The sequence below is a fragment of the Equus asinus genome, chromosome 3 (assembly GCF_041296235.1).
Source record: "Equus asinus isolate D_3611 breed Donkey chromosome 3, EquAss-T2T_v2, whole genome shotgun sequence".
Taxonomy (NCBI): domain Eukaryota; kingdom Metazoa; phylum Chordata; class Mammalia; order Perissodactyla; family Equidae; genus Equus; species Equus asinus.
Genome location: NC_091792.1, coordinates 145,994,648 through 146,022,354, shown reverse-complemented (window position 1 = coordinate 146,022,354; position 27,707 = coordinate 145,994,648). Strand labels below are relative to the sequence as shown.

The 27,707-nt window shown below is 35.7% G+C and overlaps 1 protein-coding gene across 2 annotated transcripts in view; it reads left to right on the top strand.

Moving 5' to 3' along the window:
* The window catches only part of SLIT2 (slit guidance ligand 2), a 357,802-nt gene that overhangs the window by 253,294 nt on the left and 76,801 nt on the right, over positions 1 to 27,707 (top strand). The window contains exons 10-18 of one of the 2 annotated variants that reach the window (XM_014838839.3): positions 6,056 to 6,127; positions 6,618 to 6,689; positions 13,136 to 13,207; positions 17,121 to 17,264; positions 17,375 to 17,538; positions 18,520 to 18,543; positions 22,058 to 22,208; positions 24,782 to 24,856; positions 26,425 to 26,568. In XM_014838839.3, the coding sequence (XP_014694325.1) occupies positions 6,056 to 6,127; positions 6,618 to 6,689; positions 13,136 to 13,207; positions 17,121 to 17,264; positions 17,375 to 17,538; positions 18,520 to 18,543; positions 22,058 to 22,208; positions 24,782 to 24,856; positions 26,425 to 26,568 (918 nt within the window). The remainder of the gene's footprint in view (positions 1 to 6,055; positions 6,128 to 6,617; positions 6,690 to 13,135; positions 13,208 to 17,120; positions 17,265 to 17,374; positions 17,539 to 18,519; positions 18,544 to 22,057; positions 22,209 to 24,781; positions 24,857 to 26,424; positions 26,569 to 27,707) is intronic. The other variant, XM_014838841.3, reaches the window with a different exon arrangement.

Sequence of the window (27,707 nt, the reverse complement as noted above, 5' to 3'; positions counted from 1 at the left end):
CTTCTTTTACTTTCATCAGAAGTCATTTCAAGTCATTGCTGCCTTCTGCCAGTTAGATGGTGTTACCTTCATGTCTTAGATTGTTGATACTTTTTCCACCAATTTTCACTCCTCCTTCATCTGAGTCTAGCCCAGTTTTTCATGTGTTCTGTGTACAGATTAAATAAGTAGAGAGATAAAATGCATCCTTATCTGACATGTTTACTTATAGGAACCCATTCTGTCTTCCCATATTCTGTCTTGACAGTGGCTTCTTGTCCATAATACAGGTTACGCATCAGGACAATCAAGTGCTGAGACATGCCCATTTCTTTCAGTGCATCCCATAGCTTTTCATGATCCGTGCAGTCAAAGGCTTTACTGTAGTTTGTAAACCATAGACTAACCTTCTTCTGAAATTCTTTGGAGCACTCCAAGAGCTAAGGAATAATCGCAATTCCAATTTCATTTACCCCTCCCTTTTCAAAATCCAGCTTGGACATCAGGCACTTCTTGCTCCGTATAGGATAAAAGCCTTTGTTGCAGCATCTTGAACATCACTTTACTTGCATGGGAAATTAGAGCAATAGTCCTGTAGTTACTGCACTTCTTGACATCTCCTTTCTTGGGGACTGGGATATATATTGAGTGTTTCCAGTGTGTAGGCCATTGTTTTGTTTTCCGTATTTGCTGCCGTATTCTTAGGATTTTGACAGATTCTGTCTCTGTGGCTTAAAACTGAGATCCCATCTATCCCTGGTGACTTATTTCTTCCCAGTACTTTCAGGGCAGCTTTCACTTCACTTTCTAGAATTATGGCTTCTCCCTCATAGGAATCTTCCTCCAAGGCTTCTGTTATCCTTTTTCTCTTCTGTATAGATCTTCAGTACCTGTTTCCATCTTCCCTTTAACTTTTGATCACATAGTATGCTTCCCTGTTGGTTGTTCAGCATTAAATCATCTAGGTTTAAATTTCCCTTTGATTTCTTGAATCTTCTGGAAGAGGCCTCTTGTTCTTCCTTCTTTGTTGTTTTCTTCTGTCTCTTTACGTTGGCCATCATAGTGATTCTCTGTATCTCTACATGACAGTCTCTGAAAAATTGTGTGCAGGATTCTAACCCTACTTTTGTCACCTTTTGCTTTTGCTTCTCACCTGTTCTTAACGATTTTTAGTGTTTCTTATGCCATCCATCTCAATTTTTCCTGTCTTTTTACTTCAGGCATTGTCTTTTTGCATTCTTCCTTAATAATATTTCTGGTTTCAGACCATAGTTCTTCTGTCACTCTGTCAATTATATATACACACGGGCATACCTTGTTTATTGTACTTCAGTTTATTGCGCTTCACAGATAATGGTGTTTTTGACAAATTAAAGGTTTGTTGTAAGACTGCGTTGAGAAAGTTATTGGTGCCATTTTTCCAACAGCATTTGCACTTTTTAGCAATAAAGTATTTTTAAATTAAGGTATGTGCATTGTTTTCTTAGACGTATGCTATTTCATACTTAGTAAAGTACAGTATAGTGTAAACATAAATTCTCTATGCACTGGGAAACCAAAACATTCGTGTTACCCAGTTTGTTGAGATGTTCGCTTTGTTGCAGTGGTCTGGAATCGAACCTGCAGGATCTCTGAGGTATGCCTGTATATGTAGTGATGAAATGTTTTGGAATTGTTCACATACATGCTGTGGAAAAAAAGGTTCTTTTTATGAAAAAGTCTTCTTTATAGTATGTGGTTTATAGAATTTTCTCCCTTCCTTACTCAGTTTTCTAAATCTATTTTTATTTTGAAATTCAAAATATTAAATTTTCTTTCTTTGAAAGATTAACATTTGGAAGGCTCTTAACTATGGTGGATTTTATCCACAGCATGCAAATATATCCTAACCATTACACTATCTGTTTTTGTAACCCTGGAATGTTTTTAATTAGATTTTTCATGGAACAATGGATTCAAATTTGCACTCTATAAAATTCAGCACATTCTGTCCTATTAAAGTAGAAGATTAGAGGATAACAAAGATAGAAAATGTACATTTCATTTGCTTCTTTTTTGAACTTTCACCTGATAACTGTAATATTTTTCTTCCTTATTTTTTATAATCTAGTTTAAATATTTTCCCCTCTTTTTTGTAGGAGGAAGGACACTATTTGAGATGTGCGTTTTTTTTTAGTTTGTCAAATATATTATAAAATTCTCATGATGAAAAATAAAAACCCTTTATCCTAGAGACCTAAAAGTTTACAGTAAGTACACATTAGTCTATTAGTTTGTCCACTAAAGATGAGAAAACAGACATTTTGAAACATTTTAAACTTTATTGTTTGACATCTGTCAGTGGTAGAATATTTTCCTGCATGAGAATCTGTCTCTTTGAATGAAGGAGGCAATTATATTTTGCCTTAATGGACTACTGAGACAGTGCCATAGAAACCAATTAGCTGTCAAGCCAATGTAAATAACCATATAAGCTCTGTTTCAAATACTTTTTTGGAACAAGGTTGGAAGTAAATAGATAAATAAAGAAAAGCAAGCAAATCCATTGTACATGTCATTGTTCAGCTTTCTGTTGCATGTGTTGTAAATGAAATTGTTTGCAATGTGAAAATTAAGTCATGGTACATTGCAATAATGAACAAACGATAGGTGCAGCACTGCTCGCTATATTATGTTTAAATTATTATTTTTACATATAAAACTTAACACTGTCATCATGAATTCTTCATGTTTTATAACTTTTTGAGCATGTATTTTCTAAAAAACATGGCCTCATTTTTTATATATGTTTTGTTTGCTTTAATAGGAATACTTATCAATGAAATTAATTGTAGATTAAGCACGTAGATTAGATTATCAAAATAAAATATATTTGAATGCTATTAGAACAGTTAGTGATTATTATAAGTATTTTAGGTTCCGAGACTTTAAAATGATAAATGAATTTTAAACTTTATAGAGAAGTTCTTCACTTACATTAAATGATATAATTAGCTTGGCCACTTTTGTGAGTAAGTATTTTTGACATTTCAAAAGTCTCAATGCTGAATATAGCATTTTTAAAAAACTTGTAGTGAACAAATTAGTTGGAAATATAACTGCAGAATTAGACATCAATGAAACTTCCATGAGGGTATGAACATATTTGCTTTGGATCGCCATTTATATCCACTCATATAGGATACTACCTCACACAGAGTACACGTTAAATATTTGCAGGGTGAATGAATGAATGAATGAATAATTACTGGTTTCTTTATTTTCAAGAACCTGAAATGATATTTATGAAAAGTACTATATGAATTAGTTTTGCATTACCATTAAAGGAAATCTACTAGTCACTAAGAATTTTTATTTTTTCTTATCACAGCATTATGTTATTTTGAGCAAATTCTTAACAAATGAAGTGATGTTTCATTGGCCTAGATTTGAAGTCTTCTAGTCAATAGTATTTCGCCTATAGCTTTTTTTCACTATATTTTCATTGATTACATTTTAAACTTCTTAAGATCTAACTAAAAGAACGGATCAGGGCAAAAAAAAGTGTGTGTCTGAAACATCAATTCATACAGCTCTAATCAAAAATGTAAGAGTGAAATGATTTTAATGCCCTTTGCAATATTTAGAGCTTTTGAAAAAAGTACTCTTTCTTAAGACCTTGATAAATAATCCGGATGCCACATCCATATTTTCTTCATACGATTTATTTCTTGTCTTCTGGACAAATCTTCTGGGTTAAATCTGCCCCTTAGGAACTAAAAACCCTATTGAGGAGAAATATGTGAAAAATGACTAGACTATAGTGAGATGAGAGCAGAGGAGTTGAAAAGAGAATGCCCCTGAGCATATAGAGAAAATAAAGTACGGCTTCAAAAGGAGACCTTGCTCCAGTCGTCTTAAAAGAACTAAGCAATATTATTAATAATAGTGTAAAATTATTACTAACCTAAATGGCTAAAAATAGGAAGTGAGTAAAGAAATATGATCTATTTTGATAATTGGTAGTTATGAAGACATTAAAAATAATGTCGTCCAAAATTTTTAATGATATAGGGAAACGTATGATATTTGCTGTAAAGGATATGACTCAAAATTATATACAAGACTTCAATTATATAAAATAAATCTGCACGCAGAAAAACTCAAGTAAGGTAAAATTCACTGATCTGAATAGTAATCATTATGGGTGATTTTAATTTTCTTCCTTACATATTTTGTAAGTAAACTTAAATTTGTCTTTAATGTGAACAAAATAATTTCTGACTTTTCAAGGAGGAATCATGACTGACGTTACAGGTCATAGAGAAGGACTTTCACCTTTCTGGGAGAAAGGAAAGGACAGAAACCTGAGGAATAGCTCAATTTAGAGGATTAGAAAGAAAAGCCATAAATTGAGAAAGAGAAAAGTAGAGTGAGAACCAAGGGCATATAGTGTCAATCCAAGGGAAGAAGGATTGTTAGCAATATCAAATGCTACAGTGAGTCCAAGAGCAATGAAGATTGAGGAAACTCATTGCATATAGAGATCAGGAATTCAGAGGGTGAGCCCTGAGAATGTTGAAGAAACCAGGGTACTGTGAGAGAGTCTTTGGAATCAGCAAAAGACCAAAATTTAGGCAATTTGCCTTAACCTTTTAGGAATATTTTGTTGGTTTTGATTTGATGTTCATTAAATGTTGGTAATATGTATATGTTACAGTATTGCCAACTCTCAATAAAAATGAACCAGTGTATACGACACACTTATAGTCAATACATATATATTGTCCTTATATTTATATATAAATATATATCTATACTAATATAAATATTGTATATGTGGATATTTTTTCACGTCCAGGCAGGAAAATGGAGCTCATGCCAGGTATTTCAGTGAGACATTTATATGAGGAATGAGTTAAAAAGTTGTCGAAGGTGACACAAAGATCTAAATGCTGCTACCATCTCCAGGGCTACAAAGACCTTTTTGTAGAAGGTGGTGTTATACAAAGTCAGGAGGTGGCCCCCAGCAGGAGCTGAAATTAGGAAGGAGATGACACCACTGCTGAGGACATCCCCTGAGACAGAGGAGGGGAGAATAACCTGGCTTCTCCCCTTCTCCCATCTTCCCCATCCATGCCTCTCATTGGCCAAGTTTCACAAAAGCCAGCTGGCAAGTGAGCCTGGGATACATGGTTCATGAGAGTCAGCTTACTGGGATGCAGAGCAGAACAGAAGAGAGGAAGGGGATGGGATATGTTTATTAGGATGTTTGTATATGGATAGAAATGAGGCTGAGAGGCAACGTTTTTTGATGGACTAAAATATTTACCAAGGCACTTAGTGAAATCTACTCCTTTGTGTCTTTCATAACTTGGTGAGTAAGAACCATAGAGTAGATAATGTCAGTGGGTTATTTTCAACTCTGATTTTAGTGCATCATAAAAATACTTCAGTTGTGTTTGCACTTTGCTACAGTGGTTTTCACATGAAATATTTACATAATGAATGGACAGAGTTCAGACAGTTATACTGAAAATACCTACAGCACTTTTGGATTTAGAATTTAAGGTTTTGCCCCAAAAGAAGCTTCAAAATTAATTTTTTGACTATAATAATTTTTTTTAACCTATAAGATGCTTTCTGTAAAGGAAATAAAAGCTTTGTAAAATTTAATATTAAACGATAATTTCCTTTGTGGAAGAATTGTATTTATCTCTAAAAGATGTGATACATCTATTTAGTGTTACCACATACATACTTCTCTCACTGATATAGAAGTTATTAAAATAGACTCCTAAGTTACTTTCTTACAGGTGTTTTTCCTTTTATACAAAGACCAGACTTAAATATAAATGGACTTATTATGGCTAAAAATTAAGATATTTTTATTTTTTTTATAATTGCCTTATTTTTATTCCCATTCTTGCTCCACATTTAGGGCACAGCACAATTAATTTCGTAGTCATGTTTGAGAAAAAAGAAAATATCACTCATGAAGAGCATCAACTTTGCTTCTTGATGTGAATCCTGGGCTTGAATTACACATAACTAAAAGCTCACATTTCCATTTAAAAATTGAATTTTTTCATTGCAGACGTTTGGAACAGAACTCAATCAAAATCATCCCTCCTGGAGCTTTCTCACCATATAAAAAGCTTAGAAGAATGTGAGTGAATAATATTCTGGAATATATGTCATTTTTTAAATTATACAGGTCATGACCATGCAAAGACACCCATTTAAGTATGAATATTTAAGTGTTTGACAGCTTAAATATTAGGTGATGTGACTATCTGATTGCTAGTTCTATAACATTGTAATGTTAAAAGCTAAACTATGTAATATTTTAAAGTTCTCTGTAATTTAACATATTGATTCACACTAGTATGAATGTATGTGGTCAATATAGTGTGCAGTCAACTTCTTAGATGTTCTATTTTCAAAAATTAAACATGACCTCTTTAAAATAATTTAAGAAAATAGCAAGTGTGTGATTTTGTTTTAAATTTAGGATGCTTCGGATGTTTTATGTTGCAAATTTGATACGTGTATTGATAGGTACAAAACTGACATGTAAAGGCAATAAATAGCTTTCTCTTGCAGTAAATATCCCTGACATTATATTTAATTTAACCTAACCCCGTTTCTAATCTTAGCGACCTGAGCAATAATCAGATCTCTGAATTAGCACCAGATGCTTTCCAAGGACTACGCTCTCTGAATTCACTGTAAGTATTGACCACATCACTGGAGGAAAGTAGAACACACAACAAATAATGGCTATATTTTTAAAATTTGGATTTAAGAAAAATACTTCTTTAGGTTTCTATTATGAATTGTTAATAGCATTAATTGTTATTAATCATTACTTAATTCCATTGTCTTTATGGAAGACTGCTACATGTCACTAAAATCAGCCAATTTTTAGGGGTATATATTTTTGGATTTGCTAATTTTGCTATTAGAAAGCAAGAGTAAGAGCCCCTTTTTGACAATTTTTTGTTTCTGAAAGAAAGGGAAAGTGTTTATTTTGGAGTCCCTTGGTCAATCTTGTATTTATAATCCTTAAACCAATAGCCACTATCTCTGGATAGGTATCGGTCCTCTTTAGAATGATGCTGGGCAAAGTCTCTCTGCGAACAACTGAAGATGATCAGTGAGAGGCCCCACCTCCCTGCTTCGTCATTTTAAGATTTCCCTGAAAGAAGCAGCTTTAGCCTCTCAAAGAACAAAGAGAAGAACGTGTGACAGCTGTTTTCATGTCAAAAGGACTTTCAGGGAGATAGCTATGTAAATTAAAGTGGTTCTAAAATAAATGGATACAGGCTGTTATTCCTTCAAACTTGTAAACATCTTCAGATGTCCACCAAATAAGGTAACCTTTATTTCAAATTTTAAAGTTTGAAAATGGAGACTGGCATTTTTTTTTAAGAGTTGACACTTAGAGAAGGGTTCTTACTGATGTAAATTACTGCAGAACTCTTACGAATTTCAGAAGTCACTGGTAGTCAGTGAGAATTCCAGAATACACATGTGGGAGACCCAGATGAATACCTGGGATTTATATAACAGTTTATGCTCACTCGTAGCAAGGAGAGAAGATAGGAGTACTCACCTGGGTGCATGGATGTTCAGGTTACTATGCTGATGTGCTCAGAAAACTATAGTTTTCTTTGAAGAAAGAAAATGGAAAACTACCACTTCACCTGCAGTATCTGCTTAGGTTCACTTGTGGTTGTTTTTTGTTCTGTTTTCTTTTGTTTTTACTAGAGAAAGTCCGAGACGAGGGGAACAATTGTTGGCAGACAGTGTAGAGGACAGTCAGGTATTGCTGTCAGGGTGGGCCATCAGATTCTAAAATAAGCAAGTTCAATGTAAATCTCAGTTAAGTCACCCAAGTTGTCCATAAAGAACTGTGTCTACCATCCTGGACAGTAATACTGTCCAAAGTAAACATAGACAACCTGCCAGCCATGCAAAAGGACAGAACAAAAGTCAAGTCAATATACCAATTACGGGTCCTTCAAGTATCTGCGTCTCAAAAATAACCATTAAATGTCAAAATGTAGAGAAATGGTTGGAGAATTCTTATCTACATCTCCTTTCTTGCACAGTTTACTATTAAACTCTATTGCCTTAATAAACTTAATTAACACTTTCGTGGCTGTGAGAATTAAAGTAAATGATAAAAAGAAATAAACTAAAGTAAATAAATAGAGCATGTTATAATTTATCATTTATCACAATAAATTACGTTATATTTATTAATAAATATACAGCTATAGTTAATATTATAAATTATTATGTAATAATCTATATAAATAAAATAATAGCAAATAGTAAAAGAAATGACAACACATAAAAGAACATGCTTGCTGAATTATGATCTTAATCTTCGTGATCCGAGTTCTCATGTCCACCGTTCTTTTGGAAGGCTGTATAAAAGCATTATGTTTTCTTGTGGAACTGCATTTTGATCAGTGTTAACTCACTGAGGAATTTCTGGTTCAAAAAGTAGCAGTACCTAAAAGAGTAGGAACTGTTTTCCAGAAGTGGAATGCCCACATAATGCCATATAACATTATAAAACAGCTAGACTAGGAGAGAATCTAATAGCTATGCTATGATAGAGAAAGTCTACATGTCAAAACTGCTGTCATTTTCCTCTTTGGGTTCATATTTTGAATTGACCTTCCAAAGATTACTTTATTTATCCCCTCCATAAAGTATGTAACTACACAGATTTACAATAGCCCTTTTCTTCATTTAACCACAATCGTACATTCAACAGAAATTTATGGGGCCCTTGTTGTGTATCAGGCTCTATTCATGACTCTGGAAATGCGTGAGTGAACAAAACACAAAATCCCTCCCTCTTGGAGGTGACCAATGACAAACCAATTGCTGGGCAAAAGATATAGTATATCTGATGATGAAAGCGGCTATGAAGGAAAATAAGGAATGTCAGGAGAGGGGAGAGCTGAAATCTTAAATAGGATGATCAACAAAGGGCTCCGAAGAAGGTGATATAGGTTAAAGACCTGAAGATTCGACCTGTAGGAGTGAGCTGTACAGATATATGGAGAAAGAGCATTCAAAACAGAGAGAACAGCTAAATACTAAGGCCCTGAGGCTGGAGTATGCTGTGTTTCAAGAAAGAGCAAGAAAAGATCAGTACGACTGGAGGGGAGCAGATGCTTGAAATTGAGATAATGAAGAGGTCGAACTTACTGGTAACAACAAGGTCTAGGACTATGAGGAGAGAAGGATGAAATTTGGTGAAAGACAGGTTCGCTGGAAAAGTGTCACGTTACAGATCGCCAAAGTGAGCCAGGAGTTTAAATCTTCCAGAAAGGAGTGAAGTGACTTGAGAGAGTGTAGGTAACTGCAGGAGCCATGCAAGTAGGCAACACTTCTTTTTTTAAATCAAGTTTTTACTTGTGCAAGTTTGCCTTATACCTGATAGTTTAATACCAGTGTCTTTCTGGAACTGTACTCAAGTATATAGCCAGTTTTCCTTTCTCCATTTTTTTCATTAAACCCTTGCAAACTATTGTAGTTCAACTTATCTAATTTCCCTTCTTCACTAACTAGCTCCCAAATTCCACAGAAGTCTGCGGTGAAAGACCTGAGTGCTGTGTTTACATCTCCTCCAGTCTTTTCTTGGACTGATGTTAAGTCTCCTGCCCAGTACCTTGCATTTTACCACCAGCTTTCAATGAAAATGAAATTGTAGCATCCTCTGCTTTCTCTTTTCTGTACTCTATTTAAAATTGCTTAGTGTTTTAATTCTCAAGTGTGCATTTTTTTTAATTTATAAACATGGCTCTCTGACATTTATTTGTATATTAAAGTCTGCCCATAGAACCTTTTTCATGATAGCCATCTTATAAGTTTCCGTTTTGAATATTTTTTCTCTTCAGTAGGAGTTCTGTCTTCTGCCAGCTTTCAACAAGGTCAGGAGGATTCAAAGACAGGGCCCCAACAGTTGCTGTATCCTACTGTCATAAAGTTGAAACTCGTAAGGGTGAAACTGAGTTTAGCATTCTCAGCCTTCCTTCTAATAGCAGTTACAAGAGCTGCCTTAAGGTGTCCCTATTGTTCCCAAGGACTATAAAAGAATTCTCTATCAGCATTATTGTATACTGTACATAGTATGATGAGTATAAGTCATATATAAAAAAACTGTAGAGAAGCCACTCAATTTGTCATTCTTGGTATTTGGATGATATTACCCGGATCCCCATGTATTTATTTTATTTTCAGCTGAATTCACTATCATTTTTTAATTTCTTTTTGCTTTTTTTCCCCTCATATGAATGTAGCACAAATCCTCACTGGCCTTCTTTATACTTTATGTCTTTAAGTGATGATATGTCTTTCCCTTGTTTTTATAGATTTTGGCCCTGTTTTCTTGACTGTCATCCAAATTCTCTGTCCTGGTCGTTGGATTATTGATATTTTTAACTCCTTTTCTGTGCTACCATTTTGATCTTGCTGTGTATAAGAAAACTGTACCCAGCCCTAGTATTACTATACCTTTTTGTAAAGAAATCTCATTCCTGTCATATTTAGTATTTCTTCATAATATTTTTATGATTGATAGTCCATGTACCCAATAATGCCTACACAGATTTTTTTTTTGCCTCCTTTTGTGATCTCCTCCTTTTTAGCCTCATGTACCCAAATTGTCTCATTAACAATAAAACATGTATTTTTAAAAATATGATCTTAAAACAGAGTCATTTGTTGTAAAACAATAGTTTTGTAATATCAATGTGACACATCTCCTAGCTATCCTTTCTTTTATGCTATTTGAGTCAACCCTTGAAGCAAAAGTCCCAAATAAACAACCTACTAAATTACTTGCCCCTTAATTCTTATGTGGGTCCCCCACAATTTATATGTGTCCTGTTTCCTATTTAAGTCTCAATGGGTTCAAAATATGAAACTTCTTCAGTATTCAAAATTGCTCTTTTGGATGGCTCTTTGAAGCCATACCTTATTCATCGGAGTCTTATCAGTGCCTGGCACATGGGCAAATGATGAAGATTCAACAAATAATGGTTGGTTTCAGTTTAATTGGCCACCATCCTTAGAACCTAGCAAAGTTCTTGGCACATAGTAAGTGCACAGTATCTATTGTGGAATGAATGAATTGAATGGTATTGAATTGAATATCCTGAATTGGTGTCATCTTGATCTGCTCCTTTGTGTTTCCTAAAGCCATCTATTGTCTTATTCTTGACCTTAAAACATATATTTATCCTTTCTTTACCTTTCTTAATTCCTTTACCTCCTTGACCCTGACAATATAGAATTCTCTCTTTTGTTCTTTGATTTTTTTAAAATTGTTTCTTCTCTAATTGATTAACCTTTTTTTAAAAAAAAATCTATATTCTACGCAAAAGAATTTTTATGTTATGTTATGTAATTGGAATCTATACAAATGGAATGTCTCTTTACGCAAGATAGCACTCAGCTTTATTTATTCCCTTGAGAATTTTCCTCATATTTTGTAATATATCCGACCTCACACTGACATCTTAAAAGGGAACAACTTTTCCCTCACTCTTACTCATCTCTCTTGTATTGTTATTTTCCTCCTTTTCAAACAGAAATTATGTACTGCTGCCAAACATATTAGTTATTTAGATTCTCGTTTCAGCTTTTTCCTTTATATATTATGACATCCATTTATTTCTTTTCCAAAAAAATATTTTTCTGATTTTCAAAAGGAATAAGCTTATTGTAGAGAGTATAAAAAATTTAAACTGTATATAAAGATGCAAATTCAAATCACCTCTGGATGCCAAATTGCCTGCCATCCAGAGATTTTCCACTTTTTTTCTACGTGTATATGTATATATTTTTCTAAGCAAAGTTAAAATCATGCTATAGTATACTAGTTTGTACTATGCTTTTTAAAAACTTAATGTTATATCATGAACACTTTCTTGTCACTATATATTCTTCCAAATGTGATTTTTATCAATGTGAAATATGTATTTAATCAATACCCTCTTTTGGGATTTGGAGATGTTTTATTTGTGTTTAATTTTTCACTGTTATAAATTATGCATGATTAACATTTTGTACATAAAATGTTGTCTTTGTCTCTGATTATTTTCTTAAAGTCCTAAGAGTGAAACTACTTAGTAAGTTAAAATTTATTCAGACATCTTTATGACTCTTGATATACATTGCCAACTTGTCCCCATAAAAATGTAATTTCTATCTTTTCCTACACATAATTGCAGTCCACTACTTTTGGGGGCTAAAAATTGATAGGCCTTATTGCAGATCTATTGTTGAGAATCGACATGATGTGTCAACCATTTCCATTCATTTGCTATTGAAGTCCTTTCATTTCATTCTTTTTTGTTAACTTATTCCTTAATTTGTTCCTCTGCTAATATGTTTCTTTATTTCACTCATAAAACAATGCTCACTCATCAGTCCAGTGTTAGAACGTCAGTGTATGCCAAAACCTATGCTAGGTACCAGGTGTACTGAGGAGATCAAGTCATGGTCCTTGCACTTAGTGGCTACACTTAGTGGCTGATGAGAGGTGGGTATATGCAGATGAATTCCTGTTCTTATTTATTTGGGGAACATACACTTTAAAAAATCTCTTGTGTTAATATTAATGATCACTGTCTTCATAGATTTTACATTGCTCAAGCGTACACGTTATAAGCTTAAAATAAAAATCTTACCCTTATGTGGCTTCCTTTTACTATTTACCAGTATGATAAGCCTAAAACTCATGCCTATAATGGGCAATGGGTTTCACATTTAGTGTTCTCCTTTGTTGTATATAGTATGCACTCATTACATATAAACCGTGTGTGTCTATGTATGCCTGTATGTGTGTATGTGTGTAGAAAAACACGACAATTTAACAGTGGGCATTTCTATGAAAGGGCAATAAAGTTATGAATTGTGTTCATCTTTCTTTGTTTTTTTATGTTTTCCAAACTTTCTACCATAAGCATACGTCTGATCTATAATCAGGAAAAAACAGTTGCAAATTGAAGTTTTTTTACCCAGCTGTAGCTTTATAACGTATGGAGTGCTTACTAACTTCCTGTATACCTGAATACATATGTGTTGGATGAATTTTCATGCTGCTTTGGTGTCTGATTTTTTCATTTAAATCATGTTTTTTCAGTGTCCTCTATGGGAATAAAATCACAGAACTCCCAAAAAGTTTATTTGAAGGACTGTTTTCCTTACAGCTACTGTAAGTATTGATTGTTTCTAGTCTGTTGAACTTAAATATTATATTTTAGTTAGTGTACCATCTCATATTTTCATGTAGGCTTCAGAAAAATTCAACCCAAAAGGACACAGTTTAATGAAAGGGAGAAGATTAGTCTAGTGGAGCTAACACTAATGATGGATATTTGCTTGAAAACACTTTGAAGTTGTCCCGAAACTGTTTCTCTCCGCACAATCAAGAATGTGTGCATCCTGGCAGCCCTATCATTTAAAGCTTGTGCAATCCTTGCCCAATGACACCCCCAACACAAAGATGGTGAGCAGTAGGCTAGACATTGTGCAACACTCAAACTAATCTTTAGTGAGAGAATTATCTGTAAATTCCCTGGATTGTGTCTTTAAACACTGCTCTGCTCAGACAATAGCTATTACTCATTTGTCTTGAAAGAGGTATTTACCATATGTATTTATAAGAATAAGACTTGCCCCAGATGTCTTAATGAATGCTTATATGAAAAAGAGATTGAAAAAAATATGCTAATACTAAGGTTGGAAGTGTTGGATCATCAAATTCTGTTCAAACACCTAACACCAAACACAAATGTACCTCCTTTGGGACACACGTTGCCCTAGCTGCTGTGGATACAAAGATGAATATGATATAATTTCTTCTCTCCACTAGCTCAAAGTCAATCTCCTTTAAATTTCTTCAGTTTAGAATGTTATTCCCTCTTTCAGATGTATTCATTTGCTGGCATTGGATTTATGTGACTTATTTGGTAAAATGTGTTCCTAATCCCACAAACTTCCCAAATATAGACCTTTTCCTTAATTTATAAACTTATGTTCATAATCACATCCTATTATCCATATTTTAAAGTTTTTCATCATAGCTCAAAGACACATTTTATATTACAACCCAGTTCACATGCACACACACACAAATGTATCAAATTGTTAACAAAACAATATTTCACCCTACTATCTGTAGTACTCTCCATTCTGTTTCATTCTCTCTCTTTTTCTCCTTAATGCTGCATAACCCAATAAACTGATTTTATGACAGACCAATGAGTCATGATAAATACTGATCTTTATGACCTAATGACTTTATTTGGCTTTCGAATTATTATTATTTGTGCGTGTGTGTGTGAGGAAGATCGGCCCTGAGCTAACATCTGTTGCCAATCTTCCTCCTTTTGCTTGAGGAAGATGGTCTCTGAACTAACATTGTACGAATCTTCCTCTACTTTGTATATGGGATGCTGCCAACAGCGTGGCTTGATGAGCAGTGTGTAAGTCTGTGCCAGGATCCCAAACTGCAAACCCTGGGCCGCCAAAGCAGAGTGCATGAACTTACCCTACGCCACTGGCCCGGCCCCTCAAATTATTTTTTAATCCTTGCAATAGAGTTAGCAAACACTGTTTTTAATCATTAATAGAATGATTCTACACACATAGGTATAGCTGATGCTATAGCCAGGTATTGCTTCTTTGTTATTACTTTTCTGTCCTTCTTCCACATTTCCCTAGCAGTATTCACCTTTCTCTTTACTTCCAATCTCTTTTGCTAATGCTGTCCTGCCTAGTATCAACACTTAAAATAGTACCTTCTTTCTCTTTCCACACACGCTTAATGGTAGTTAATGTAGCAAACATGTTAATACACCATAGGATCTGTATGTAGATAAATCTTACTTAAAAAACCACCTTTATCTCTCAGCCTTATGTTTTACCTCTAGCTTAAGGCCCGTTCTTAAGCCTGCCAGGGCTCAAGTGACACGATTGTTCTTTACACCTAGCTGAGAAAGTGGTTGAGCATCTTAGATCTGCTGGAACTGATGAGATATTAGGGAGAAGAAGTAGGTACATGGAAGGAACAAAAGAAATTAGTGTCCAATACTATTTCCCCCTAATTTTTGTACCACATAAATTTAAAGTAGGGACAAAATACTCAGAACAGCACCTTCTTTAGTTTTCTTCCAGGCTTCCCACCTTTTCCTTGTCCTTAATGTTCTACGCTCTGACTCCTTTCTCCAGTTAGCTGACAAATTAGGGAACAGGGTCAGTGTGACTTATGTTGGGCCTAGAGTGGGGAGGAATGGGATTAATCAGTCCATACCTCAAATCAAGCCTCTAAGCTTTTAAGAAAATCTTATGTAGACTACAGAGAAAGCCAAAACTTCAGCTCCTGCAGGGGGATAAAAATGAGTGCAGCAAGGAGAATCACCACAAGGAGGTCACAGCTTTGCGTGTGCATGGAGTACCTAAAAAAGCAAGCAAGTGAAATGGAAATAGCCTATGTTATTTGAAGTTAGAGATTCTTGTGGTCAAAAGGGAAAACATTTTTCAGTATGTTAGATAACAAGGGGTACAAGCCCAAGCCCAAGCAGCATAGCACATTTTTCAAGCTACTAAATATTTGTTAAAGTTCTGAAGTAAATAGTGATAGAGAAAAAGAAGTATGAAAAAAGTTCTCAGCCCTCAGGGTGCTAAACTGTCTTTGGGCAAACAAGTGGACTCCATGAACTAGGTGATGAGATGAAGCAGCACTGAATAACTTCCTTTGGAACCTGGAGGAAGGAATACTTTAGTTGGGTGGAAGTCACGTTCTGGAAAAGGTGAGCCTTCTGTGAGGCCTTGAAAGTCCAGAAGGCTGAGGAAAGTGGCAAGCAGGGCAAATATATTCCCAAAGGTGAGTCCACCATGAATAAAAATTTTGCTCAGATACGATCACGTGTAACCTATGAGAATGACTTTTGCCAAAAGGTGATCTGTAAACCACAGCTCCACAGAATATTGATATCGAATATTGATAGGATATATGAGAAAAAGTGAGTTTGTGAGATGTTGTGTTAAGCCAAGTTCAACTAGTATTTATAATGCAGGACTAGGGCCTTTAATATGGTAATGTACTGTGTCACTCTCCAAGAGGACTATAAAGTATTCATTCAACAATAAATATTTATTGAACACCAAGTATGTGCTAGACACCTGGGAAAAATCAGGGAACAAAATAGACAAATATCCCTGCTGTCTGGATCTTATATCCTTGGGGGAGGAGGCATGCAAATGACAGCAATAACATAGTAAGTAAATCATATATAACAGAAAGAAATATTTATTTAAGAAAATAGAAAAAGTAGATCATAGTAAAGGAGTTGAGAGTGCTAGAGGTCAGGAGTAGGCAAAGACAGGCTGACGGTATTAGAGAGAGAGGCAGGATCAGTTGAATGAGTAAGGGAAGATTTGAGCAGACTCGGAAAAGCAAAATAGTTAGCCAGGCAGACAACTGGGTGAAGAACGTCCCAAGCAGAGAAGAAAAGAGTCTGGTGAGGAGGCCTGTGTGGCTGGAGCTGAAACAGCCCAAAGGAGAGAACTTGGAGGTTGCAGTGTTCAGAAGGGGGTGCTGAAGACCCTATTGGGCAATAAGGCTGTTGTCAGGACTTAGGTTTTCCTCAGAGCAAATTGGGAGTTATTGCGTGGTTTTGAGAGAAGAGTGGCATGATCTGATCTATGTTAGAAGGCTCATCCTGGCTGCTATTTTGAAAGTAGAGTGAACTTTTTCACAGAGCAGCTCAAGAAACTAATGTTTTATGGCATTTTTTTATGGTGTCCTCATTGACAGCAGAGGGTAGGTCTCACCCACCATTGTCCCTACCGCCACATCTTCCACAGAACATGTTTAATAATTTTTATTAAATAAATATCTAAGTACCACTAGATTTAGGCATTCATTAGACTGTATGACCTTTGCTTTATCTGATATAACCCCGGATCTTCAGCCTGTGATATCTAAATTATTACAGTTAAAATGTTAGTGTTGAGGTTAAAAGAAATGTGTTTGTTGATTGAGTTTTCTCAAGAAGGACAGAATCTTGAAGGTGGGTTAATGAGATGCTACACTTTAATTCTACAACTATTTGATCAAACAGATTATTGAATGCCAACAAGATAAACTGCCTTCGGGTAGATGCTTTTCAGGATCTACACAACTTGAACCTTCTCTCCTTATATGACAACAAGCTTCAGACCATCGCCAAGGGGACCTTTTCACCTCTCCGGGCCATTCAAACTATGTATGTAGATATGATTTAGAGCAAATTTGGTGACTGTTGTTTTCACTCAGAATTTGAGAGTTGAGTTCATTGCAAGTCATGTATAAAAGTGTTCTGTGTGTTTCTGAAAGGCATTTGGCCCAGAACCCCTTTATTTGTGACTGCCATCTCAAGTGGCTGGCGGATTATCTCCATACCAACCCCATTGAGACCAGTGGTGCCCGCTGCACCAGCCCCCGGCGTCTGGCAAACAAAAGAATCGGACAGATCAAAAGCAAGAAATTTCGTTGTTCAGGTAATTTCTTACTTCGTATGACGTTTCCCGTGTGTTACCAAAAACAGTGGTTACATGAGACCTAGAGACAGCTGGCTTTCGGCTGAATTGCCAAACATTGTAGAATCATATTTCTTTTTCTTCTGCCCATAAAGAAAAAAATAAAGGGAACTGTAGACACTTTTCCTATAGCAGTCCAATAAGTAACATTTTTAACACTATATCTAGCAAACGAAATAGGCTACTAGCCAAGAAAAAAAGATGCCTGGATACTTCATACTGTCTTCCCAGGGTTTGAACTTAACAGGGGCCTCTTAGCTAACTCGGAATGCTTTTAAGTCTGTTGAGTCTCATGTTTGTTGTATCGTTCTCCATTGAGAAACTTAAGGTAATCAATCACGTTTTCATTCCTTCAGAAAGTGAGCTGAGCCTTGCTTGTGTGATTTGCTCAGATCAGAAGTAGGGGGAGAGCTCCTGATCCCTTGCTTCTCACACCGAATGCCCTTTCCTCATTTGGCGTTTTCTTATTTTGAATAGGACTGTGAGGATACATTTTTTCCAAAAGGCCATCTTTTAACATTTGGGACCATTGCATTGATTTATAAAAAGCTGAATATATAGATGCATTGTATCCATATTAAATAGAAAGCTTACTTCATTGAAATTTAGTGTTTGCTTTGGTCTAATCTTTTCTATTTTCTTATGATAGCAGACAATCTAATGTTTTGGGTAGTATGCTACCTAACTATTCCAGGCGTATTTCACATTCGGCAGTTAATTCATACTAAAAAGCTAATATCAAAGCAAAGCTGTTTATCGTCCCTGGTCCTAGATGCATTTACTAGTCACTGTACATTATTATACTTCAGCCACTGCTGTGAATATACATTTCCACTTAATTATCTATAGTAACTTTAGTCCATTCTTAATCTAATATAACTCATATCTCTGCTTGCTGACATTCAGGTGCATCTTCTATTTTTTTTCTCTTTTTTTATTTAGCTAAAGAACAGTATTTCATTCCAGGTAGGTTTTGCTCGGTAGTAGGACTAACTGCAGACACCCTTTCCTCACCTTGTAAAATAGAGCTAAAGCGTTGATATGCATGCTCTTGAAAGTACAGTCGGTACTCTGTAGATAGATTTCCTTCTGCATAGATCATTTGTAGCTGTTTCCTGAAAACCTGACCTTTGCATGCAGCTTCTGATGTTAATCCTATATATTATTAAACTCCCACCTTTTTTTCTCTCTCTCTCTCACTTTGGCACATTATCTGAAATTCCTCACAGTAGCTAAAATGTTTGAACCTATGGCTTTCTACTTAAATCATTTTCTCTCCTTACGTTGTATATCTGATCTTTCAACCTGTTTTTAAAATATAGCTTATTGAGCTGGTTTTAAAGACAGCGACCTTTCTGTGGTCAAAGAGCTAGTTCTCCATGAAATCAGTTACAAACACACAGAATTGTGTTTTCAATCATGAGATTTCCTTTTTTTATATAGTTTTCTATATTTAAAATGTGTTCCTTATTTTTACTTTACTTTGCTTACTCTATTTTACTTTTCATACAAAAAGAGCAGTTTCCTGCTCATTTACATGCAGTTGTACTTTATTGTTTGTGACTTGACATTCCTGCATATCTGAAGTCACAGTATAACTCCACAAAAGCAATATTGACATCCATCCTGAAAGCACTGGAAGTTCTTGGGCACTAGTGCCTTTAATAATTTAGGCAGACGAATGAAATGTTTCTTAGGGAAGCAGTTGAAATGTTTTACTACTGCAATCTGAACGTGATCAAGGCTGATGATTCTAGAACTAGCTCTTTGAAATATCTTTGTTTACTTATTTTTTCTTTGCCTGCCAATTGTGTAAAATGCCTCTTGACTTGTTTGTTTTAAGCCATTATGTAAAAATATATGTTAGTAATTGATTGGTCACATTTACCATCTCCTGGGTATATTCTAGACTATAATATATTTTAACAGCTATATATAAAAAGATATTTCTACAGTCTTAGTGTACAAAGTCATACTTATTTTCTTGAGAAGAACTCTGGGTTTGGTCTCTATTTAAGGAGATATGTGTTGCTTGCCATTGTTAAATTATAATCTGAATAATTTGATGCATTTAACAGATTTTGTTTATTACTTATTTTGAGCTTGAATGATCAATACTATTTTATATATTACACTGGCTGCTTAAGAAGTAGCATGTTGAAAAGAACAGTTGATTGGCCTTCATTGGCAATGTTTAAAATTCATTATTTTTACCCAATTATAAGGTAGAAAGTCATCTGATAGCTGTTACTTACCCATAAAAGGCCATATTCTAAACAACAGAATACCTATTGGATCAAACATCAGTTTTACTTAAATCCCCAAATTACGGCAGTTAATATTAATTGTTACCAAATCATTCAATCTATTACACTTAAATATATTTTATTAATAATTTAGAAATTAATATTTTCAATTCACCAAATAAAGAACAAAAGTCAGGTTGTTTTCATATATTCTGATACCGTTTTTCCCTCTGACAGCAGCTAAAATAGGTTTAGGAAAATATGTTTTATATCCAATATCATGGCTTAATTGTCAATTTCCATTAATTCAATTTGCATTATTTAAAGCAATAATTATAGAAATCGGAACTCAGAAGAATTCTTTGGGCCTCCTTTCGCATTTATTTTTCCAGATTTTAATTAAAATTTGAGCCTACCTAAAGAGCACCATAAAATAAGCATTATTGTCATTGCACTGAAGCCAGATTATTTTAAATGTAAAGTACCTGGTAGAGGTGTGTTTTAGACTTTATTCCCAGTACCCCCTCATTTCACTTTTAAAACGAAAGCTTAAACCACAATACGACAGATCCTCAATAAATGTCGTGGCATTAGTTGCCAAATGTAAGGAAGCTCATATTCAGCTTTGCAAACTTCTTATGAGATTCTGATTCCATTTCCACTGAGTGACATTATTTATAAGTTGGAAAAATCATTAAGAAGCATGTAATCCACAACCTAAGGATTAGTCCACATGTGCTAATGACAGTCCTTGAAGATCTTCGTGATTAATTTGTCACTTAATTTTACATATTTACTTGCCTACCACCATTCTATATGGCATTCTAGACATTACAGTGATAACTCAAAAGAAAATCTATCTTGCAAAGAGTTCATCTTTTTAAAGGAATCGACAAGAACTTAATTTGTGCTATGCATCTTGTATGCCATTGCATTTCCTATAAGATCACTGTGCTCCAAAAAATTATAATAAAAGTTTACAAAGCATGACAATTCTTGTCATACCATACCATTTCCGAAAAATTGCCACAGTAAGGAACGATGGAAGAGACCTTAGTTAGCGTTACATACATACATTAATCTTAATTGGGATTACTCTGTCTCTCTTTCCTCTTGGTGACCTTTACTTTTGCAGGGATTCACCATTTGGGCTGTAAGTAAAAGTGTCTGATCTTAAACATAATGTCCTCCCTTTTCAATCCTGATGTACCTTCTTCTAGTCTCAGTCTTTTGCGCCTTTTTTTCGAGAAGAAACCACAGATCTTTTGAGCTTCTCTGTTGTCCTTGTGGCTCACCTTCAACCTCTTCCTGGATGTTGTTCCCGAAAGCTGTTATTTCCATTCTACAGTTCTGAGGAACGGTGGAGGCACCTTTCAGTATAGCCCCTTCTTTGTGTTTCCAGGAAACCTTCGGTAGTAATACTCTTACAATGGTCATAAACATTCTGCGGGAAGAATGCATGTCATGTAAACAGTATTACATTTCCAGAATGTCTGTAGCTTTTCTCCTGCTTCCCTTCATCTTTCCTCTCAGTCTTACCCTTGGCCTAGTGGATGGTGTAGTGATTATGTGGCGAGATTTTCTGTTGTGCTTGATCTAACCATGTGGTTGCCAGGTATGAGTAAAACATGGTTCCGTCAAGCACCATGGAACGTCACGCAGCTTTCTACAGCATGACAAGCTGCTGAGGCTTAAATCAGGATTTACTTGTCGTTTTTTATAAAATCAAAATGAAAAAAGAGGGCTTTTTAAGCATTTCTGGAGATTATGTGAGAGGGAGAGAATAATAAAAGACCATAGAAAATTTAAAAACCTGAGTACATCTATTTACCTTGAAAGCCCTAATTTAAAATGATATATAGGAATACGTTTATGACTGGATACATTTTAAATTCTTGACTCAGAGAAAAAAATAAACTTTTTAACAATTAATAGCCATTGTGTGATTAGCTGTCAAATAGGCTAGAATGGCTCATAACTGGATCAGCAGAAAGTACAGCTGTGAAAAGCTCAACTCTATTAATGTTTGCCTGTCCTGTGAATCTGGTTACTCTTTTTTCCAGCAAATTCCAAGCCCGTGTTTTAACCCTCTCCTGACATCCATTGACCAAAATTCCCCAAGTTGTCTCCCTGCTGCATAATCTATAGTTATTTGACTTTTTTCTTCCTACAAATTAACAAATATTCTAACCTTTAGACTTAGTATCTTCTCTTCTGGCTTGAATCCTCACTAGGTACAGAAGATTATCGATCAAAATTAAGTGGGGACTGCTTTGCAGATTTGGCTTGCCCTGAAAAGTGCCGCTGTGAAGGGACCACAGTAGATTGCTCCAATCAAAAGCTCACCAAAATCCCAGACCACATTCCCCAGTACACTGCAGAACTGTAAGTTCATCTCCCAACACAATCTGGGCTGGGAGGGAGGGAAGGACAGCGTCAAAGCATTGGAATATTGGTCTTGCCCTTTTATTCTCAATAAGTACAGTAATTTTAATTAGCACACGTTGGCATAAGTCTTCTTTGTACAAGAATATATTAGAGGCTATCTTACTTCATCTTTTGAGATACAACTACAGAAATTAATTTACTTCTCAAAAATTCAGTTAGCACTTAATGCTAATGATAGTAGCATTTATTTGATATTAATTTCTTGAGTATTATTTATGCCCCAACCCATTTCTAAGCACTTAGATTTTTAAAGTAGTTAGTTTTTACAGCAACCGAATAAAGTAGTTTGAGAGTCACCCTTTTGATTCTCTGTTAATTATGAATTCAATCAAAGAATCCTTTTTTATCTGCTTTACTATTTCACTGACTCACAAGTGGAAGGATTTGGTGATTATCAAGTGTTAAAGCACAAAGGATAGTTTTTTCTGAACAATGGAGAGCACAGCAGGAAAGCTGAAAGACGAGCATGATCAGATTTATTTATGACCCTAACGTAGGGCCTGGCGTAGACTAGGTGCCAAAATATGTGTGTTGAATCATTTATAGATTGTATGCCCATGCATGGTTTGCCTTTGCTGACTTTATGTATAAATGTAAGACATTTAATGTGAGTATTCTGAAAATCCAGGGAAAACCTCATGAAATTTCATCATTTTCTGAACGTCTTAGCGGAGTTTATGGATAGCACCATCTGGTATTTGTCATTAACTGCTCTGCATAGTTGGGTGTCTTTTTGTGCATGTATAATCCTTTTGTCTTCAACTAGATTATAGCCCCTTGATGACAGGGATTGTGTTTTATAGTTTATCTCCCACTATGCCTATACTCATGCCTGTTACTTAATGAATTTAAAGCAATTTGAATAATTAAAAATAATGTAATGCTTTCAAGGAGATGACAGGAACTAACTACCCTGTGGTTATAGTGATGCTTTTTTTATTCCTGTTCGTTTGTGAAGCTATTTCATAGCTCCAGGACTTTTTGAAATGCATGGGGACCATGCAGTAAAAGCCCTGAAGTCTATTTTTACAGTTCTGTGTGGAATTATGCTTATTTCCAATAATAATACAAACAATAATTCAAATTATATCTTCCAGCATGATAGCACCTTAAATAGGCTTACTTGTCAATCAAGAATTGTATTAGGAACTAGCATCTAATTTGTTTTTCAGCAGGGGTTGTGTGTGTTTTAAGAAATTAAGAATTTTTTTTAATTATACATTTAAAAATTAGTAGTGGGAAGAAAATACTTGCAAATCATATATCTGATAAAGGATTTATATCCAGAATACACGAAGAATTCTTGCAACTCAATAAAAAATGTACATTACCCAGTTAAAAAATTATTTGTATGGATGTTTCTCCGAGAAGAGATGCAAATGGCCAATAAGCATATGAAAAAATGTTCAGTATCATTATGTATTAGGGAAATGCAAATCAAAACCGCAATGAGGTAACACTTCACATCCCCTAAAATAGCTATAAAAACAAAAAAAGGACAATAACAAGTGAGAGAAATTACACTCCTCATATGTTGCTTGTGGGAATGTAAAATGGTGCCTCACCTTTGGAAAACAGTTTGGCTCTTCCTCAAAGAGGAACATAGTTTTACCATGTGACCCAGCAATGCCACACCTATGTATATATTGAAAAGAACTGAAATCATGTGTTCACGCAAAAACTTGTACACTGATGTTTATAGCAGCATTATTCATAATAATCAAAAATATGGAAGCCATGCAAATACTCCTCAACTGACAGATGGATAAGCAAAATGTAGTATGTCCACATGATGGAATATTATTTGGCCATGAAAAGGAATGAAGTACTCATAAATGCTAAACACAGATGAACCTCGTAAGCATTAGGCAAAGTGAAAGAAGCCAGACACAAAAGGCCACATTCCATTTATATGAAATGTCCAGAATAGAAAAATCCATAGAGATAGAAAGTAAATGAAAGGACTGAGGCAGTGGTGGGCAGCAAATTAGGAGTGACTGCTGGTGCGTATGGGATTTCTTTTTTGGATGATGAAGGTGTGCTTGAGTTAGAGAGCAAAGATGGTTGCACAATTTTGTGAATATACTAAAAACCAATGAATTGTACACTTCAAAAGGGTGCACGTTATGACATGTAAAGTGTAAATCAAAGCTGTTAGTGAAAAAATTGATGGAACAACTGATTAGGAAAATTAATCGTCTAAAATGCTTTTAGGCAGTGGGGCAATAGTGAAAAATAAAGTTTGAGAAACCTTGTTTTACATATTACTGAAAGAGCTGATTTTGATTTTTGATTATCAATTTTCTCTACTATATGCTTCTTCTTATATTTTATTTTGATCCTTAAAATTTGAGTGAAATGGGAAAAAAATCAGTACTTTCCACAAATCTTCTAAGATATGTCTTATATTTTGCTTTAGGATAATCATTAAATAATGTTATAATTCTGTGTGAAAAATAAAATTTAATCCCTTCCTGACTGTTGGTAATGAAACTTTTCTGTTTCCCCAGGCGTCTCAATAATAATGAATTCACGGTGTTGGAAGCTACAGGAATCTTCAAGAAACTTCCTCAGTTACGTAAAATGTAAGCCGTGCGTTAGCCATCTTTTTATATTTCTGTAGTATTTTGTTGTGCTTTTCCCGTGCTTTTGCAGTTTTATTTAGATTTCTTTGGAAATTGGAAAATATAAAAGATCCAGGGAAATTTCCATGCAATGACTACCTGTGACATGAATTTAGGGTAATCTCTGAGAGGAACCTGAGTAATCAGCTCTTCTGTATGTATTCAAACGATGTCAACCACATTTTCTGTAGCAGAGCCCTAGCATCTTACTTTAACTCAGACAGCTGGTCTGTTCTGTGGCCACAGCAGGAATCCAGCAATCTAAGCACATTAGAGATGGATTCAGTAATGTTTTGTAACTTCCTTTACTATTCCCCAAACCATGCTGTTATTTCTCTTTCAGCACATTCGTGTCAACTATTTGACTTTTTGCTTCATTAAACTTTCATTAGAATATAGTCAAAATTAATGATTGGTAAACTGGCTTGATAGCTCATCTGTACTACGACGTGTCCACAATTCATATTTTAAAATATGTTTACAAGCTCAGCAGTTTCAAGAACACTCAGACAGTACTCTGCCCTCGGTGAGGAGGAGGGAGGGGCAGGAGAGAGGCCAAAAGTGTAAGGACAATGAAGCCCCCTCCACATATGAGGAACCCTCAGAAGGAGGAAAGAATTCTTCCGTGATAGCTGTGCTTTTGTATACGTAACTGGCCCACAGTCACGTAGACTGTAAGTGAGAGAGCAGACTGAAAACACTTCCTGCGCACTTGACCCCTATACTCTACTGCCTCCTGAAGAGTTTCTAATTGTTTAATTGTTCTCCTTATTCACTGACACTAACTGCTCGTGCTTTTCAGCTCTAAGATGCCTTTTAATTGAATACATATTCATTGAGCAGCTACTATGTGCAATGCTCTGAGGGGAATAAAATGATACATAAAAATGATCCTTGTTCTGAGGGCATTCCTAGTCTAGGAGAAAGAGAAAGAACCTATAGAAAGGTGTTGTCTCAACTGGACATTCTTGCCCTCTGGGCAAGCGTTGTAGTATTTTGTATTAAACAAAATACTGACAGTTAAGTTGATTGCTTTGACACATTATTATATGAGCAGTTTGAGAATAAACCCATATTCAGATACATTTCTGATGCTATCTAAGCATGAAGACATTTTAGTCCATCCTTCTTCTCTCTACCCAGTTGCCTTCTTTTAGTCATTAATTCATTGAATAGTTTTAAGCAGGGGCATTTCTTTTCCCTATTAAGTTTTATGGCAGACATAAAGGTTTATGCAGCTCCATACCTGACGTCTAGAATTTTGTTCTCCTGGGGACCCTTGCAGACCATTTTCGCATTGATTGGGCTGGTGTTTTTCACCATAGGCATTCCCCCTTAGTATTCTTATCACTTTGACTTGATGGAATAGGAAAGTAGCGTCTTTTCAGAGCCTTGGGAGTGCTGGGCAGTGAAGAGCTTGGAGACTGTGGAAGACTTTGTTCAGTAGAGGAAAATGATCAATCATATTCTTTCAGTGCCTTCATTGTTAGAAATTGTTTAAAATTCTTGTCTCAACAATTTTTATTTAGAAACTTTAGCAACAATAAGATCACAGACATTGAAGAGGGAGCATTTGAAGGAGCATCAGGTGTAAACGAAATACTTCTCACAAGTAATCGTTTGGAAAACGTTCAACATAAGATGTTCAAGGGATTGGAAAGCCTCAAAACTTTGTGAGTATTCTTATTTGCCTTGTGATTCTTCTCCTGCAGGATTGTGGCTCATTGGTCATTCGGACCCTGGGAGGGGGCGGCTCCGACTCTTCCTCATCCCCCAGCCCAGTTCTGTCTCTCTCACACACACACGTTTTGTGGATGCAAACTGTCTCTTACCCCATTACTCCTGACTTCAGTATGTTGCTTGCAAAAGATCAAGAATCTCTCCTGGCTGCTAATTCCTCAGTGAAAATGATTGTCCTTGCTCCATGCTTGTGCAGCTCTGGCTCCCCAGTTTGCCTCAGAATGACCATTCTCTTTCCTCTTCCTCAAACACCTCCATCTAAGACTCTCGCTTGTCCCAAAGTCACTAGCTTCAGTGTCTTCTCCAACCCCTGAGGCAAAATAACTAACACCTTATCTAGAGACCCCCTTTGTCTGCCCCTGCAAAGTCTTAGTCAAAGAGAGAGAGACTGACTGGTGGTAGATCTTTTACTATCTATTTCAAAGAAAACATGCCGAGAGTTCTGTCTCCTTGCTCAGGAGTGGGGAGGTTGGGAAAAAGAAACTGTCTCTGTTTCCCAAAGATTGTTGGCCAAGGAGAATGAGGATTGGATTGACTAGTACAGACAACACTTTAAGTTATTTGAATGTTCTACAGTGCATATATGTAGTCTGTATTATTATCTCTAAGATGTGTAATTATGTTGGACAAAAGTGGTGGCCTGAAAATTGAAGGAGACACAAACCAAACTCTGAAGCCTTTGGAAGACATGAAGGAAACTATTTGTAACCAAGAAGCAGCCTTTGGTGATTGCCGTGGAGAGAAGGCCAAGCTCTCCTCTAAACCCTCACCCTGCCCCGCATAGCCCCTCATAGCCACACCCAGGGGGACTGATAGCCTGGGACATCCCTTGCCTGCTGCTTATCAGATGCAGAGGGAGAAGGACACTGCCCCCGCCAGTGGGTATGTGTTAATAGCATCCCAAATTCAAATCCTCCTGAAAATCCTCTGCACATGAAAGCAGAAGCACTCCCCTTGAGCTTCACAGGGATGGCCTGGAACCTACCCATCCAGCAGCACCGGCCTGCAACCTGCTTACCTCTCCCTTGGGCTGACTTGGAACCCCTTCAACATGTTATGCAAAGATTCCTTC